General features: G+C 38.1%; 1 protein-coding gene across 1 annotated transcript in view; it reads right to left on the bottom strand.

Moving 5' to 3' along the window:
* LOC126092070 (serine/threonine-protein kinase/endoribonuclease IRE1) overlaps window positions 1-18,180 on the bottom strand; it is a 150,262-nt gene that overhangs the window by 12,519 nt on the left and 119,563 nt on the right. Inside the window, exons 12-15 of the mRNA XM_049907487.1 lie at window positions 10,267-10,460; window positions 10,069-10,187; window positions 9,788-9,938; window positions 1,327-1,518 (exon numbers count right to left, since the gene is read on the bottom strand). Coding sequence (XP_049763444.1) covers window positions 1,327-1,518; window positions 9,788-9,938; window positions 10,069-10,187; window positions 10,267-10,460 — 656 coding nt within the window. The remainder of the gene's footprint in view (window positions 1-1,326; window positions 1,519-9,787; window positions 9,939-10,068; window positions 10,188-10,266; window positions 10,461-18,180) is intronic.

The raw sequence follows: 18,180 nt of genomic DNA, 5'->3' as shown, positions 1-18,180 counted from the left end.
ACGAAAAGCGATGCATCGCTCAGCAACGAAGAAGGACGTAAACAGCAGGCATTACGTGGTGAAAACAAATCAACTGATAAAATAGTAAGTCTGTAATTAAGCATAAAGCCACGTAACACTGCACTGGATTGCCATACAGAGGAATGTTCTTCACAGGTTCTTGTGGTAACTTTCTGAATAGTCACATGACTATACTAAGAACAGTGGAGAGGACCTGCAAATAAGTTACATTTATTGCAAGCAAATCAGACGGAACACAACTCAGATCATCCAGATGATTCACAGCATGATAGTGCATAAAAAAGTATACCTTTGTAAAATCAGGTGGTTTTGATTGGGGGGGGCGGCAGGGGGGGAGGGGGGGGGGGGGAGAGAAATCTTTCTGATACTCCATGTAACTACCTGGCTGCCTTAAGTTACTGTGTTACACAGTTTTATAGTGCAGACAAAGTGGCAAAATTACAAGCCTGCTAGTGTTCGCACTTCAAATACAGTTCTTCACTGCTACTTAGCCCAATACAAAGGTGAAATAGTGAGCAGTACGCAGTGATAAATTGATGCCATTTTGGTAGACAGAGGTGGGATCTGTTTTATCCCACTGAAAGTTTTGACATGTATCATATTTTGCAGAACTATAAGTAACAATATTTTGTGTGAAATTTTATTTTCTGCAACTAAAAACACTACACTTTGATGGCACAATTAATAGTGTGTGCCATTTGCCATTGATAGTATAACAATAAGACAGCAAAGAGCCAAGGAAAAAGAGTACTGTTAAGGCCTCTAAATTAATTTGCGTTAGAAGTAGACTGGCTCTAGCTTTGCATGGGTGATAAATGCTTCATCACACAAGTTTTAAATAATAAGAGAATGTTGTGCAATATTGGCTTTTTAAATAAAATCGCTATCAATTTCAACTTTAAATTAACATCTCCTGCAGCATGGGGCTTATGCACTGAAAAAGAATAAATAACTAATTTTTGCTTAGTAGAGCGATCTGGCACTTAGAACACGGAATTAACCTCTTTAGTTCCAGGGCACCAGCATGTGTTCCCTCTGATATTTCTATTACATTTAACTGAGGACACAGAGCACTGAAAGTTTTTGCAGTGGGTAATGGCACCTTGCAGAAGGTAGGCAAGGTACTGGCATGTGTATGTTGTTACATGGGTTCTGCATGCAGATAAAAGTCACCAGTTCTGTGTCTTGTATATGACATGCAGGAAGTGAAGAGGTTAAAGACAAAAATGTTGCAGTGACAATACAGACTTTGTAAGCCTATGACCAGGGGCACAAAAATTACATCACTGTGATACTCAAACATACCTTGTTTCGTAATGCACGAAGCAAATCCCGGACACTACTCCCAGTGTAGCTTCGGAATTTCCGCAGATCCTGAGCAACGTCCTCACTGATATGTGCTCGCCAGTCTGAGCGCACAACACTGAAGCTGCAGTGCTCCAAGGCGCGCAAGACAGGACTTGAATAATCATCTTTCTCGACATGATCACTTACATCCTGAAACCAGTTTAAGAAAACCGCACTAAAACAACAAACCTAGATGTGCCACAGACCAGCTTTAATCACTTACTCCATCAATGAACTTTCTTAAAAAGAGAAAAGCACAGTTAATGCAGTAAAATTTATCAAGCCAATTCCTAAAAAGGTATAACATTCGAAATAAGTTGTGTACTACATAAATATTATTTAAAATTAACAAAAACAATATAAAATTAAAAAAAATATCTAAAAAAGAGAATGTTTAAAAAACCTGAAAGGAAATAAGTTGTTATAGCAAGGCAGTTGTTCTCATCATTCTTATTATTTCTCAATTCCAATAAGTGGTCCTTCCAATGCGGTTTGCTTCTGTGTCTCAACAGCAAGGTCACAGCATGTTGGCATGAAGTACATTGTGATACAGTATATATTATGAAGGCAAACTTAACGGTATCATCTGTGAATTAGATGCCCCAAAGTCTGTTTAAAAAGTACTGGGTATTCTGTAATTTCAAATGTTGTGTTAGATCGATTCATAAGATTTTTGTTCTTGTGTTGGTAAACATGTCTGAAAAATATCTGTCCAGCATTACATGTAAAGGAGGTTTAATCTGTTGTCGGCTGTCAGAGAGGTTCCATGTGTTTTGGTTACTTATTTTTTACAACAGAAGATGAAATAATTCAAATAAAATTTTGATATATAAAAACAGAATAAATGCAGCACAGTTTCATAAATGTTAAATACTGCTTTTAACAAGTCTGCTATGAATAAAACAAGGGTTTACAAGTGGTATAAGCATCTTTGAAAAATGCCATGAAGATGTTGAAGATAATAGTGCTTTTGGCACCCCAACAAATCATCAGCCAATGAAATTAAGGAAAAATTGAAAGAAATGATTGTGGACAATTGCTGAATCACAATTAGAGAAGTCTATGATGGTGTTCGATTGTCAATTGGATCACGCCATGACATTTTTTCCAGACGATTTGGGCACTAAACAAAATCCAAAATTGCTGAACTTTGAACAAAAACAGTGATGAATGCCAGTTGCACACTTGTAGTTAGACAAAGTCAGCAACAATGAAGAACAACTAACATGTATCAAACAGGTGACAAAACCTGAATTTCAGAGTAGGATGTCAAAACTAAAGGTCAATTGTCCCAGAGGAAGCATTTTAAATCGCCAAGACCAAAAAATAACTCAACATCTGTGATCAAATGTGAAAGTTATGAGCACTGTGTTCTTCACTTTAATGGCATAGTGCACCATGAGTTCCTGCCACAAGGTCGAACTATCAGTAAGGAGTACTGCATTTTAAAGACTAAAAGACACACTTCTTGCTTTGAAAATGGCCTCCAAAATTCAGATGCATCTTGCACTCGAAGTTACTATAAAAAGTCCAGTGTTTGATTTAAAATTCCTGCCAGTTTTAAAAATGGCCATATATTTGAAGCCTTGGGAAAACTATCTCTATCTACCAACACTGGATTCAACTGGCAGCAGCAGTGCACTGATGTGACAAACATGAGTTCCAGGGATTCATAAGCTTACTAACACTGTCATCTTTGCACTCCACCATCACAAACTCTTTCTGTCTAGATGATGCGTCATTGCAGTCTATGGTGTCAGTGAACTTGAATTGAAAACGATTGTTATATCGGTAACAGAACAATATTTTTGATAGTATCTAGTTTTGTAATGGTAAAAAATCAAAAGTATTCATATGATGTGGTTATAAATTGAAAGTAATAGCATATGCAGAAGGTCATGGAAACAGAGCAGCTGAGATGCATTATGATCCTCTACCAACAGAAAAAATATTTGCGGCTAGTGGGGTAGTAAAGAAGAACTGAAAAAAATGAAGAAGACTAAATGTGTTGAGGACTGAATGCAAACTGGTCAAAACTAGAAGATGATGTACTGAAATGGATCCGAGAACACTATCAAAATGGCACTGGAATTTAATATAAAAAGATTCAAAGACACACTCGTAAGCTATCGACACAGTGAAACTTGATGACTTTAAGGGTGGAGTTGGTTGGTGCTACAAGTTTATGAAGCATCATGGACTTAGCATGTGAAATGAAACCAAAATTTGACAGAAAATGCCAATAGAGTATGAAGAGAAAATACAGGGTGATTCAAAAAGAATACCACAACTTTAGGAATTTAAAACTCTGCAACAACAAAAGGCAGAGCTAAGCACTATCTGTCGGCGAATTAAGGGAGCTATAAAGTTTCATTTAGTTGTACATTTGTTCGCTTGAGGCGCTGTTGACTAGGCGTCATCGTCAGCTGATGCTAAGATGGCGACCGCTCAATAGAAAGCTTTTTGTGTTATTGAGTACGGCAGAAGTGAATCAACGACAGTTGTTCAGCGTGCATTTCGAACGAAGTATGGTGTTAAACCTCCTGATAGGTGGTGTATTAAACGTTGGTATAAACAGTTTACAGAGAATGGGTGTTTGTGCAAAGGGAAAAGTTCTGGACGGCCGAGAACGAGTGATGAAAATGTAGCACGCATCCAGCAAGCATTTGTTCGCAGCCCAGGAAAATCGACTCGCAGAGCTAGCAGAGAGCTGCAAATTCCACAATCAACTGTATGGAGAGTCCTACGAAAAAGGTTAGTGATGAAACCTGAACGTCAACTACCCGAGGCGATGGATCGGCCGCCAGGCAGCCCGTGACAGGGCACTTCATCACTGGCCTCCAAGAAGCCCTGATCTTACCCCCTGCGATTTTTTCTTATGGGGGTATGTTAAGGATATGGTGTTTCGGCCACCTCTCCCAGCCACCATTGATGATTTGAAACGAGAAATAACAGCAGCTATCCAAACTGTTACGCCTGATATGCTACAGAGAGTGTGGTACAAGTTGGAGTATCGGGTTGATATTGCTCGAGTGTCTGGAGGGGGCCACATTGAACATCTCTGAACTTGTTTTTGAGTGAAAAAAAAAAAACCTTTTTAAATACTCTTTGTAATGATGTATAACAGAAGGTTATATTATGTTTCTTTCATTAAATACACATATTTAAAGTTGTGGTATTCTTTTTGAATCACCCTGTATTATATTTCCATTGCTTTATATTCAACACTGAACCAAAAACTAAGACAAATAATGAATATGGACAAGACTCCTCTGACATTTGATTAGCTGAGTAACAAAACTCTTGCCATTAAAGGTGCTAAAACTGTAACTATAAAAACAAGTGGACGTGAAAAAATGCATTACACTGTTGTCCTTTCATGCTGTCCTGAAGGAATGATCATTTTGAAATGCAAAACAATGCCAAAAGCTTCTGAAATGCCACCAGACAGTGTTGTTCATGTATTACAAGGGATGGATGGACGAGTGTGTTATGAAATAATTGATTAACAGAGTATGGGAGAGAAGGAAGTGCACTTTATTGAAGAACAGTTTTCTTCTTGCACTAGATCAGTTTATCAGTCACTTGAAAAATTCTGTGAAAGAGAAACTGAGACAGAGAAATACAGAGGTTCCTGTTATTCCAGGAGGACTTACTTCACAACTGCGAACTCTTGATGTCTCGATAAATGAACCATTTAAAGTGTATATGAGAGAGGAATGGAACAAATAGATGGTCAAAACCCAACAAGAATTCACACCAAAGGGCACTTTAAAATGATCTACAACCAAACAAGTGGTCAGTGGGTAAAACAGTCGTAGTCGAGGGTGAGAGAAGACATTACTATTAAGTGTTTCAAGAAGTGCAGCATAAGTAACACTCACTGCGGCAGTGAAGACCATCTTATATATGAAGAGGACAAACCACGATGAAGAAGAAGAAGAAGAGGAGGAGGAGGAGGAGGAGGAGGAGGAGAAGAAGAAGAAGAAGAAGAAAGTTCAGATGACGACTTCCAGGGATTTTAAAGTCAGTTTGGTTTTATAAATTAAGAAATTTTTTTAGCCTGTCTTTGCAATTTAATAATAAAAAGGGTGAAAATGTTGTTTTTATAAAAAATTGCTTAAAAATTAAGGTGCATCTTATAGTCCGTAGCATTTCATAGTCCATAAAATATGGTATTACTTACAAGTTAAACAATATTATATAGGGCATACGCCTGAAACTAGTTAAGGAAAATTAGATTATTGTCTCAAAAACAGTGTGGCTAGTTGCAATCTTTTTCCTCACTGTAACGCATACAATGTTCCACATACAAAGATGTATTGATAAAGATACGACAGCTGTCATTCTACTTCATGACAAAATGCTGTGTGACATATCTATGGAACATTTAACTAACTAAATAGAACAAAAGACTGAAACAAGTTAAGACAGTTTGTGGTCTCCGAGATTTAAATCAGATGGGAGATCATGTAAGATCTACGCTATTCCATTATGCAAAAAGGGAGAGCAGCACCACAATAGTTTTTAAACATGTATGGTACATGCTGAGTATGGGGAGGACATTAGAAAAGCATCCTTTCCAATATTTGAAATTTATCTCAGATTCTCTACAGTATTAAAAATGTGAAGTGGGATTCATGTACTGTTGTTGTTGTGGTCTTCAGTCCTGAGACTGGTTTGATGCAGCTCTCCATGCTACTCTATCCTGTGCAAGCTTCTTCATCTCCCAGTACCTACTGCAACCTACATCCTTCTGAATCTGCTTAGTGTATTCATCTCTTGGTCTCCCCCTACGATTTTTACCCTCCACGCTGCCCTCCAATACCAAATTGGTGATCCCTTGATGCCTCAGAACATGTCCTACCAATCGATCCCTTCTTCTGGTCAAGTTGTGCCACAAACTTCTCTTCTCCCCAATCCTATTCAATACTTCCTTATTAGTTATGTGATCTACCCATCTAATCTTCAGCATTCTTCTGTAGCACCACATTTCGAAAGCTTCTATTCTCTTCTTGTCCAAACTATTTACCGTCCATGTTTCACTTCCATACATGGCTACACTCCATACAAATACTTTCAGAAATGACTTCCTGACACTTAAATCTATACTCGATGTTAACAAATTTCTCTTCTTCAGAAACACTTTCCTTGCCATTGCCAGTCTACATTTTATATCCTCTCTACTTCGACCATCATCAGTTATTTTGCTCCCCAAATAGCAAAACTCCTTTATTGCATTAAGTGTCTCATTTCCTAATCTAATACCCTCAACATCACCCGACTTAATTCAACTACATTCCATTATCCTTGTTTTGCTTTTGTTGATGTTCATCTTATATCCTCCCTTCAAGACACCATCCATTCCGTTCAACTGCTCTTCCAAGTCCTTTGCTGTTCTGACAGAATTACAATACCGTCGGCGAACCTCAAAGTTTTTATTTCTTCTCCACGGGTTTTAATACCTACTCCGAATTTTTCTTTTGTTTCCTTTACTGCTTGCTCAATATACAGATTGAATAACATCGGGGAGAGGCTACAACCCTGTCTTACTCCCTTCCCAACCACTGCTTCCCTTTCATGTCCCTCAACTTTTATAACTGCCATCTGGTTTCTGTACAAATTGTAAATAGCCTTTCACTCCCTGTATTTTACCCCTGCCACCTTTAGAATTTGAAAGAGAGTATTCCAGTCAACATTGTCAAAAGCTTTCTCTAAGTCTACAAATGCTAGAAACGTGGGTTTGCCTTTCCTCAATCTTTCTTCCAAGATAAGTTGTAAGGTCAGTATCGCCTCACGTTTTCCAGTATTTCTACGGAATCCAAACTGATCTTCCCCGAGGTCGGCTTCTACTAGTTTTTCCATTCATCTGTAAAGAATTTGTGTTAGTATTTTGCAGCTGTGGCTTATTAAACTGATAGTTCGGTAATTTTCACATCTGTCAACACCTGCTTTCTTTGAGATTGGAATTATTATATTCTTCTTGAAGTCTGAGGGTATTTCGCCTGTTTCATACATCTTGCTCACCAGATGGTAGAGTTTTGTCAGGTCTGGCTCTCCCAAGGCCGTCAGTAGTTCCAATGGAATGTTGTCTACTCCCGGGGCCTTGTTTCAACTCAGCTCTTTCAGTGCTCTTTCAAACTCTTCACGCAGTATTGTATCTCCCATTTCATCTTCATCTACATCCTCTTCAATTCCATAATATTGTCCTCAAGTACATCGCCCTTGTATAGATCCTCTATATACTCCTTCCACCTTTCTGCTTTCCCTTCTTTGCTTAGAACTGGGTTTCTATCTGAGCTCTTGATGTTCATACAAGTGGTTCTCTTATCTCCAAAGGTCTCTTTAATTTTCCTGTAGGCAGTATCTATCTTACCCCTAGTGAGATAAGCCTCTACATCCTTACATTTGTCCTCTAGCCATCCCTGCTTAGCCATTTTGCACTTCCTGTCGATCTCATTTTTGAGGCGTTTGTATTCCTTTTTGCCTGCTTCATTTACTGCATTTTTATTTTTTCTCCTTTCATCAATTAAATTCAATATTTCTTCTGTTACCCAAGGATTTCTACTAGCCCTCATCTTTTTACCTACTTGATCCTCTGCTGCCTTCACTACTTCATCCCTCAGAGCTACCCATTCTTCTTCTACTGTATTTCTTTCCCCCATTCCTGTCAATTGTTCCCTTATGCTCTCCCTGAAACTCTGTACAACCTCTGGTTCTTTCAGTTTATCCAGGTCCCATCTCCTTAAATTCCCACCTTTTTGCAGTTTCTTCAGTTTTAATCTACAGGTCATAACCAATAGATTGTGGTCAGAGTCCACATCTGCCCCTGGAAATGTCTTACAATTTAAAACCTGGTTCCTAAATCTCTGTCTTACCATTATATAATCTATTTGATACCTTTTAGTATCTCCAGGGTTCTTCCATGTATACAACCTTCTATCATGATTCTTAAACCAAGTGTTAGCTATGATTAAGTTGTGCTCTGTGCAAAATTCTACCAGGCGGCTTCCTCTTTCATTTCTTAGCCCCAATCCATATTCACCTACTATGTTTCCTGCTCTCCCTTTTCCTACACTCGAATTCCAGTCACCCTTGACTATTAAATTTTCGTCTCCCTTCACTATCTGAATAATTTATTTTATTTCATCATACACTTCTTCAATTTCTTCGTCATCTGCAGAACTAGTTGGCATATAAACTTGTACTACTGTAGTAGGTGTGGGCTTCGTATCTATCTTGGCCACAATAATGCGTTCACTATGCTGTTTGTAGTAGCTTACCCGCATTCCTATTTTCCTATTCATTATTAAACCTACTCCTGCATTACCCCTATCTGACTTTGTGTTTATAGCCCTGTAGTCACCTGACCAGAAGTCTTGTTCCTCCTGCCACCAAACTTCACTAATCCCCACTATATCTAACTTTAACCTATCCATTTCCCTTTTTAAATTTTCTAACCTACCTGCCCGATTAAGGGATCTGACATTCCACACTCCGATCCGTAGAACGCCAGTTTTCTTTCTCCTGATAACGACATCCTCTTGAGTAGTCCCCGCCCGGAGATCCGAATGGGGGACTATTTTACCTCCGGAATATTTTACCCAAGAGGACGCCATCATCATTTAATCATACAGTAAAGCTGCATGCCCTCGGGAAAAATTACGGCCGTAGTTTCCCCTTGTTTTCAGCCGTTCGCAGTACCAGCACAGCAAGGCCGTTTTGATTATTGTTACAAGGCCAGATCAGTCAATCATCCAGACTATTGCCCTTGCAACTACTGAAAAGGCTGCTGCCCCTCTTCAGGAACCACACATTTGTCTGGCCTCTCAACAGATACCCCTCCGTTGTGGTTGTACCTACGGTATGGCTATCTGTATCGCTGAGGCACGCAAGCCTCCCCACCAACGGCAAGGTCCATGGTTCATGGGGGGTTCAGAGTACTAAAAAGGTCAATTATAACAAATAGATAACTAACAGACAATGGGGAATCCAATCTCCATATAAAGAATGGACAGCTGTAGGTTTTAGTATTGGTGCAACTAAATCCATCTTGTATTCAGCTCAAAAAGGATTTCCCTTTTTATTAGAATACTGAGCTAAAATGAAATTTTCAATTTTCCTCCTTTTTGTTACTGAGACACATTGTGGTTTTCTAACCATGTTAAAGAAAGGACCAATTATGTGAATGTTCTTCATACACAAAACGTTTTTGTGACCAAAATAAATGGAAGTGTGCAGACTTGAAGAAACACAGAAGCAAAGGAAAATAGCGAAGGGAAATGGAGAGGGAGGACAGAAGGCAGTATAAGGTGCAAGAGACAACAGGAAGAGAAAATGAGGAGGAGGAAGGAAGTGGAGGGGAGGGGGTGGAGAGAGATGAGAGAGAGAGAGAGAGAGAGAGAGAAGATTCTTTTACCTGAAAGAAAGCTAATATTTGAGCACCATTCCAGAATACAGGATGGTTCCTAACAGCAACTGCTGATGGCCTGCTACCAGGATCTGCTGTTATCATTGCTGATATAAGATTGTGCTGCAGAGCATTGGTTTCTCCTTCCAAGTCTGCCAGTCTGCAATTTCACACACAAGAAATGAGATGTGCAAAAAATATTCCCTGAACATGACTAAGTATGGGGGCAACTGTCAGACTAGACCATAAAGAAAAATTTTAAAAGTTATGTCAAATGGATATGGTCATACCTATATTCTCCAGTAACAATATTGGACTGTCTCCTCAATTCATCCCCAAATGGATGTTTGCCATCGGTCAAAACATAATAAAAAACACACCCCATAGAAAATATATCAACTGCACAAGTCTGAAAAATAAAGCATCAAATAAGGATATTTACAAGAACAATCACTATGAACAAAGTTTTCCTTTAGTTTTGTTCTTACCGCACGAACACATCCATTCATCATTTCTGGTGCTATCCATCCTTCTGTGCCTGTTACACCAGACTGTCTAGAGAAAGATGTGCGCCCAATCTTCAGTTTCTTACATAAACCAAAATCTGATATCATTGCTCTGACCTCCCCTTTCCCATCTGGCATTGAAAGCAAGACATTGTGTGGTTTTATGTCACGGTGAACTGAAATTCACAAAATATTATTGTTTTTGATCTTATTAGTCATATAAATAATAGGGAGCAAACATAACAGTTTACTCTCACCAATGCTACTACAATTCACATGAACACACATTGCATAACGGTTAGGGGCACAACAGAGGGTATCTTTTTTCATGTCATACCTCTTTCTTATCATTAAATTCACTGAAGTTATACGGGAAGATAATCATACTTACATGTCCTTAATTTTTACATGACTTAAAAAAATTTGATGAGACCTGATATAAGTAGCAGAAACAATTCACTCTTTTAGCTGCTATCGAATATATTTATGTGCACTCTACCTTCAGCAAAGGTGATTGATTTTCAATTGTTTCTGCCAACATAATGATGGTAAACATAGTCTAGCTCAATGCACCCACATTGTGTACGTTGCCACGTAGCATCATCATGCATATATGAGTGGTTTACTATACATAAATTTATTGTTTGTTAGTAGATGGAAGCATCATGAAATAGAGAGTGAAACCACAGTCTAACAGCAGAGAATGCAATTGTCAGGTAAACATTAGTTTGCCCAAGGGCCCAGTCCGCCAACTTGTATAAGGCTTTTCTGCACACGGCGCAGCAATCGCTGTGCCATCTATGCCGAAGCACGGCGATCCCTTTACGTTGGCTGTGGAGCTGTGCACTCGTTGATTATGCATATTCTCTCTACAGGGTTACCACAGAATTTATGGAAGGTAGTTATAAAGTTTTAATTAGCACTTTGAAAAAATAAAGTTAGGTAGGTTTTTTTCAGATATATGTCTGCAGTCCTTGTCAAAACTGAAATTTCCACACTAGAGAACCACAGTACATTACTAGATGTGCTAAAACAAAATGATGCAGCCCATTGATAAAGTGGAGTTCAATGTGACAACCTGTTTTCTACATTTGAAGGGAAACAATGCTGAAACAATCCATGTTGAGTTGGTTTGAACAATGCACAATCATATAATCGTATGGCAGTGGTTATGTGGTGCATATGCTTCCAGTGTGGTCAAATAAATCTGAATGAATTGATAAAGGGCTTAATCATCTCTCTGTAAAGAACCAGGACTGGCAAGAGAAGTGGACTACAGTGCTCAAAGAACATTTATCACAATCAAGGTAACAGTGAGAAAACTGAAAATTAGCCAGGGATCAGTTTTCCACATTTCGGAGCCATTTGCACTTGACTAGTAATAGTATCTATGTTAGGTATGTTTCTGGCCATTGATGGGAAACCAGAGGATGCTTTGCCTTATGAGTGCACACATCAACACAGTGGGGCAGTGGCGGCGCTACACAAAAACTGAATGTCGGCAATGAATCAGCTTTGCAAGGTCCTTTTCACTTTCCAGTCAGACAGAAAATGTTACATTAAATGAGCTGAATTGTACACTAATAATAAGAGTACACAAATTTTATTATTATAATAGTCAAGGATTATTTCAATGACAAAAATTACATTAAACACACACATCAAAATAAAAACAACTTCTGACTTTTCACCTCACTGAATTTTTTAATGATTACATCGTAGTTAATACCAGCCACTATTTCTACTTCAATTGGTACTACTGGCAACACAGACAGTTTTTCTTGGCACACTGTGCTTCTGAAGTATGTCTTAATCAATTTTGACTTTGAGAAACTTCTCTCGGCAGATGCTGTACTGACCGGAACTGTGAGCATTATTCTGATTGTTATGTAAAGATGTGGATATACTTCTTCCTAATTATTGTCAATATTTACTGAATAAGTTGATCTGCATCTTTGATTGAGGCCTGTAGACTGGACTTTAAAAGTTGGACTTCCTCATAAGTTCAAAAGGCTGTATGCCGCTATTTTCGCCTTCTTGAAGTATGGTACCTAAATCATTACACTGTTTGCAAACGTCATCCTTGGTTAATGATTTCAAATAATTCATATCATAAATAAAACCAAATCGTTCGAAACATTTGTTGAGCGCTTTGAATCGAGATTCAGTGTAGACTATTATAGCATCTATCATTGTGTTAAAAAAAGCTAACTCTGTACGGCATTTCAGCAGATTGTATAATTTCATCAATTTGTTCGTGACTGAACATTCTTTTTTTCTCTGCTATTCTTCTTTCTTTAAAACTGAGACTCCATTATGTAACCACTTTTTTCTACAAACAATCGAGCTTCTGTGACTCTTGTTTCAAATCCTGTGTTATGGATTCTTGAATCCAGTCATGAAACGAATGTAAGGTATCAATAGGGACTTTCAAGTTGAGTGCCATAGTTTACTTATATTGTTGACATGTAGTAAAATCTCATACCATCTGTGTATTGCAACACTAAATTCAAAAGTTAACATTTCTTTCAAGACTGCTTTTTGCTCGTTACGAATTTCAGAATCATTGGTTCTATTTTTCAGGTCACTCACACTTTCGATGACATCATCAAACTGCAAAAATATTGCTTTTATAGCTCTGATTCTACTTTCCCATCATGTTTTAGACAGAGGTTTCAATGTCAATTTCAATCTAGTTTTTATAAGGTCCCAATGCTTGCTTGATTTTGTAGAAAGCACAAACTTTATTGATGAAGTCAAAAAATGTTTTAGCTGTTGTAGAAGTTTTATTGGCATCTAGCAAAGCAAATTCAAACAATGGCATCCACATGGTGTGAACAAAGCTTGTGGATTAAAATTGAGTATTCTTGTTCTAACACCTTTGTTAATGCCAACCATATTGGCACCATTATCATATCCCTGTCCTCGACACTTTTGGATGTGTAGGCCATTATTTTCTAGTTCCTTTAAAATGGCATTTGTTAAATACTCTCCCACTGTTTCTGCAACAGCAATAAACCCAATGAAATTTTCCTCTCTCTCTCCAGTTGAGGAATTACAAAATTTTAATATTACTGACATTTGTTCCCCATGATTCAAATCTCTAATACAATTGAGCATGAAGGCATGATATTTTGCTTGTTTGACTCTGTTTATAATTTCATTGATTACAGATTTGGAGATTAATGTAATTAATTCATTTTGTATGTCATGCCTCAGATAATGCCGACAAAGTTGCTTTTCGTTAACACGTTGCAAGTGCTCTTTTAGAGTTAGATCATATTTGGATAACAATTTAAATAGGTCTATAAAATTTCCAATGTTCCCACTATCGTTTAGGTTAGGGGATTCTCGATGACCTAATGCCAGATTGTGTGAAGCTAAGTATTTTATAATATCAATCAATCTTTCAAACAATTTACACCAATACTTTTTTGATTCCCTAATCAGTGTCTCATTTTCCTTATCTATTGTTTTTCCATACTTGATTCCTTTACCATCTAATCATGCACTCCGTGTGTCATTGACTTTGTTCATGCCTTTGCAATATTCTACTCAGATCTTTCCAGTGACAACATCCTTCTTTTACCATCTGTGTCTGCAAATGTGACAAAAGTCGACATGAAAAGCAATAAACTTTGTCTTGAGATATGGAGGAAGCTAACCATCTGCGATGTTGCTTTTTGCTGTTACTCAATTTTCTAGTAAAATGTCTTTTACTTGCAACTTTGGTGTAACTTACATCAGCTTTCTCTAGGTTTTGCTGTGGGCCATTTTGCATTAAATCATGATGCTGCAAATCTGTTACTGATAATACCCAGTTTCACAGATCTTATCTATAAAGGACCCTCTTATATGAACAGTTTGCTCTTGATTATCACTTCTGAAGTCTTTAATTGGCTCACAATCTTGGATCACAGCAGTTTCATCCAACTCTGATGCTGTATCAGAAAGGGTAACAGAGTCATTCGATCCTGGAGCTGGCTCTGTTTCAGAAACTAAAGACACTTGGGTAAGAGCTTCATCAGAGGCATTTGGTGCAGTTACGCCTTAAGATTTATTAAGAAATTTCACCATACTTGAACTCGTAATTTGGTTGATGTAATTGTCTCAGCCATTCTTTTCCTTTTTGATGCACCGGATTCCCATTTTCTCCCTATGTCTCTGTCTCTTGAGGGTCCTCCAGACATGATGATGTAAAAAAAAAAACTTTGTGCTAAGTACGTCCATAAGTACAGTAGGTTACCTAAAGTACTCGATGTCATAGTATAGAGTGAATAGGCTGTGCGATTATCACACATGGCACAATATATTTTTTTCATTCTGTGATGTAGGATAGCAACCAAATAAATGTATCTGTATAGTCACTTACCACAGGATGGGGTACCTTTAGTATGTATGGTTGAAATTGGTACAACTACATCTTCAGAGATAAAAGACTTGTTCACTTCTACCAGTTCGATACCTTGAAGAAAGAGTGACGTGTCACTTGGTACGTTTACTGGCCAAGACAATGCTCCTGCCTATATTGTCTCTTCCACAGAACATTGTCGCATTTGCTTGTTGTTGGATTGAAGTGTCAATTCGGAAAAACTGTGCATACCAAATGAGCTGTGAATATGGTATAAAGAAAAGTAGGTGTATTTTCCATTTAACATGCTCCTTTCTTTACTGCGGCAACTGTCTTCCTCTCTAAGTATATAATTTAATAACTTATTTAAAATTTTTCTTAGTCTGTATGAACAATTTTACAGCAAAACAGTCTCTTGAGTTCCATGTGTTACTGCCATCTAGTGCGCATGCACTGATTCATGACAGGTATTCCCACTTGAATAGTGTAATGTAATAGGCCTACCAGAACCAGTCTGCAGTCCCAAACTTGTATGCTTGGTGTGCTGCCGCATAACTGTCATAATGTTGCTAGATGATCCTAGATAAATACTACATTTATAAGAAAATAGAGATGGACAGTTAAGTAGCTAAAATTTTAATAGCTTCAACAACTTTTCTGCAAGGCCCCCATAGGCGTGCAGCCATAAGTGGTCACTGACACCTAATGCCACCACTGTTCCTCGGCTAGCTATCACGGTGAACTAGCTCGCAGAAGTGGCAGTTGGAGGACCGTGTTAATTCTGGACATGTGAGTGCTCTGTGTTGGCTGAACACTGCAGGAAGACGGCCACCTCACCTACAGAGCATTATCAGTGCCACCATTCTGGTTGGGAACTTGACTGTCATCTACCTGATTGCTGAAGGAAGCAAGCCTGCTTGGGAAACTAATGCCTGCCCACATATTGGACTACAGTGAGGTTCTTAGGTACAGACATTAATTTTTGTGCTTTGTGCGGCAGCCCGGTTCCCTCTGTGTCTACTTGATATTTGTGCCACGACTTGGGTCAGGTGTTGCAAGCTAAAGGCGCTCTCTGGTGTTTTGATACTGACTGTACGGAATGTGCATTAAGTTACAAGATTTGTTATTCATTCACCACAATACTTAGCAGCATGGCTGTCTTGTGATGTGTGCTTTCTGTTATATTATTTTGTAGATTATCTGCCCTGTTCTTTTGTCTCATGTTTGCCAGTGTGTTTAAGTTGTTTGGTATTTTCTTAGGCACTATCCTTCAACTACCTATAAGTTGCTTACCTTTCATTTTATCAAGTGCCTTGCCTTGTACGAAAATAGTGTGCATTCAATATATTTTGCTAGTGTTTTTAGTGGTTGCTAAATTTAATTTACATACTGGTTTTAAAACTGAATAGTGTTTAATCTTCACTATATGTATATTTAATGCTTTATTATCAGGGACCTCACTGTGCAGTCACCAAATAGATTTTGTAATTCATCCAACAAACGAGATCTACTTTGGTAAGACAGCTTGCCAGCTGAGTTTATCAGATCCATATTACTTCCCATTTGCTGTTTTTAGAACTAGTCCTCGGTTTATTATTTGTCAGTTATTTATCTTGTCATGCTGCCTGCTGGGTCTTGCTCACCCTGACTGTGTATTCAAGCAGCTCCTGCTGTTATCTGCTGCCCCTGATGCTCAGCATTTGTCATGCTAAGAATTTTTCAGTTATTAAATTTATATATGTTTTGTTTTTATAGACGACCTTCAACCTTTCTGTAAATCTAACAAGCACTGCCCAAAGGCATCCTTTAGTATAAGTTCAGTTTATTGTTTTCGCTTAGCCTCTTTGCTGCAGGAACCTGTATACAGTTACTTATGGACTTCTTGTACTTTCACCATATATCAGGGGAAATCCAAAGTCATTTTTGCCACCTATAAAGTTTGCTTATGTGGCTGCTGGTTATTAATTTAGTTCATGTCTTTCTTTTAAAACACTGTTAAAGTTCCTTGTGACCAAAACTGTAAGTTTTGGTTCTGGCTACAACTTTAGATTTAGTACTTACTTTCTTAATCTATAACTGTTCTTGGTATTCTCACATTACCAAGTACATCACTGTGATAAGCTGTTGGTGCTGTGCTAAGAATGATTTGGATTTGCCTTACACCAGTACCTCGCAAACAGTACCGAATTGTGTTCTACTAAACCTACTTGTAACTTCAGGATTTTTTTGGTTACTGATGAAATATGTCTTTAATTTTGTGTTAAGTTAATTTTTCAGTGGCTAAGTTTTGGGTGGTACTGTGCCTGTTCATAACCTTGAGTTATATGACTTGCAGTCCAAGTATTTAACCATCACTGTTGAGTACTTTTCATTCCCTCTGATTTAAAATTCACTGTACTGCCGCTGTTCAGTTGACCTTAAGCTGTTCTTCAATTTTTTTTATTTGTTATGCCTTGATCACTACCTGTACTGCAAGTTCTTTTTTTTTAACTTTACAATATTTCAATTCCTACCATTTCATTATCAGTGTATTTCCTAAGTGTAAAGATTTGGATTGTTTTTAATAAATTGTTGTTGAAATGTACTTTACTTTGTGGTCTCAGTACTTTTCCACTCCCAAACCAGCTATCCACTACTTCAGCCTTGCATGACATTTTGAACACGATGAAGGTTGCCGCCTGCTGTGCCCCATGACTGCTAAAAACTCACGGGAAACCTGCTGAACCGGGTAGCAACATAAATTTTTCCAATCCTACAATTATGTAGGAGGGCTGGGTGTACAACTATAACCCAGACAAAGAAAAAAGCAGCAAGCAAAATTCGCCATAGCCAAAAAAGGCAGAGACCCAATCATTTTCGGGCAAACCATCACAGCAGCATGGTACCAAAATCTCTTGATGAGGCTGTGAGAGTTTGTCAAGACGAAGTGTTGCGCGAAGCTGCCCAAAGGTTGTGTGCGTATTCCACCACTTATTACGCACATGACAGTCGCACATGCTGCTTCTTTGGAGAATAAAATTTAGCCTCCTCCCTCCCCACCTTATATTCTACTGACCTGATGCCCCAAATTAAGAAAACTGACAGGTATTTCCAAAATGACGACAAGGAAGGTTTCAAGGTGGAATGTGTCTTGAACAATCAAAGTGCAGAATTCTACAAACGAGATCTCTGCCAAGTCCTCCATCATTAGGAAACGTGTCGTACTGAAGGATAAATACATAGAAAGGATATTTCATGCTCATAGCCCAATTTTTTCAAGGTAATAATTAAAACTTCATCATTGACTATTCATACAGCCTGCAAGAGAGAGTGGTGCACACTAGAACCTATACTGGGATACAACTTAAATCACACATTTATTATAAAGTCAGAAATGCATTAAAATCTTATAGTCCTGGAGTACATATGGTCATCTGGTTTTCCATGACGTGTGATTGAGGTATGCCATTATTTTTAATTTGCTGGGAAATTCTGCCTTAAGATCCCTCAGAAGTGCTAGTCAGATACAACTACAACTTCCTAAACATTAGCTGCAGTGGACAAAC

The sequence above is a fragment of the Schistocerca cancellata genome, chromosome 7, assembly GCF_023864275.1.
Source record: "Schistocerca cancellata isolate TAMUIC-IGC-003103 chromosome 7, iqSchCanc2.1, whole genome shotgun sequence".
Classification (NCBI taxonomy): Eukaryota; Metazoa; Arthropoda; class Insecta; order Orthoptera; family Acrididae; genus Schistocerca; species Schistocerca cancellata.
This window is presented reverse-complemented; position numbering and strand designations above follow the sequence as displayed.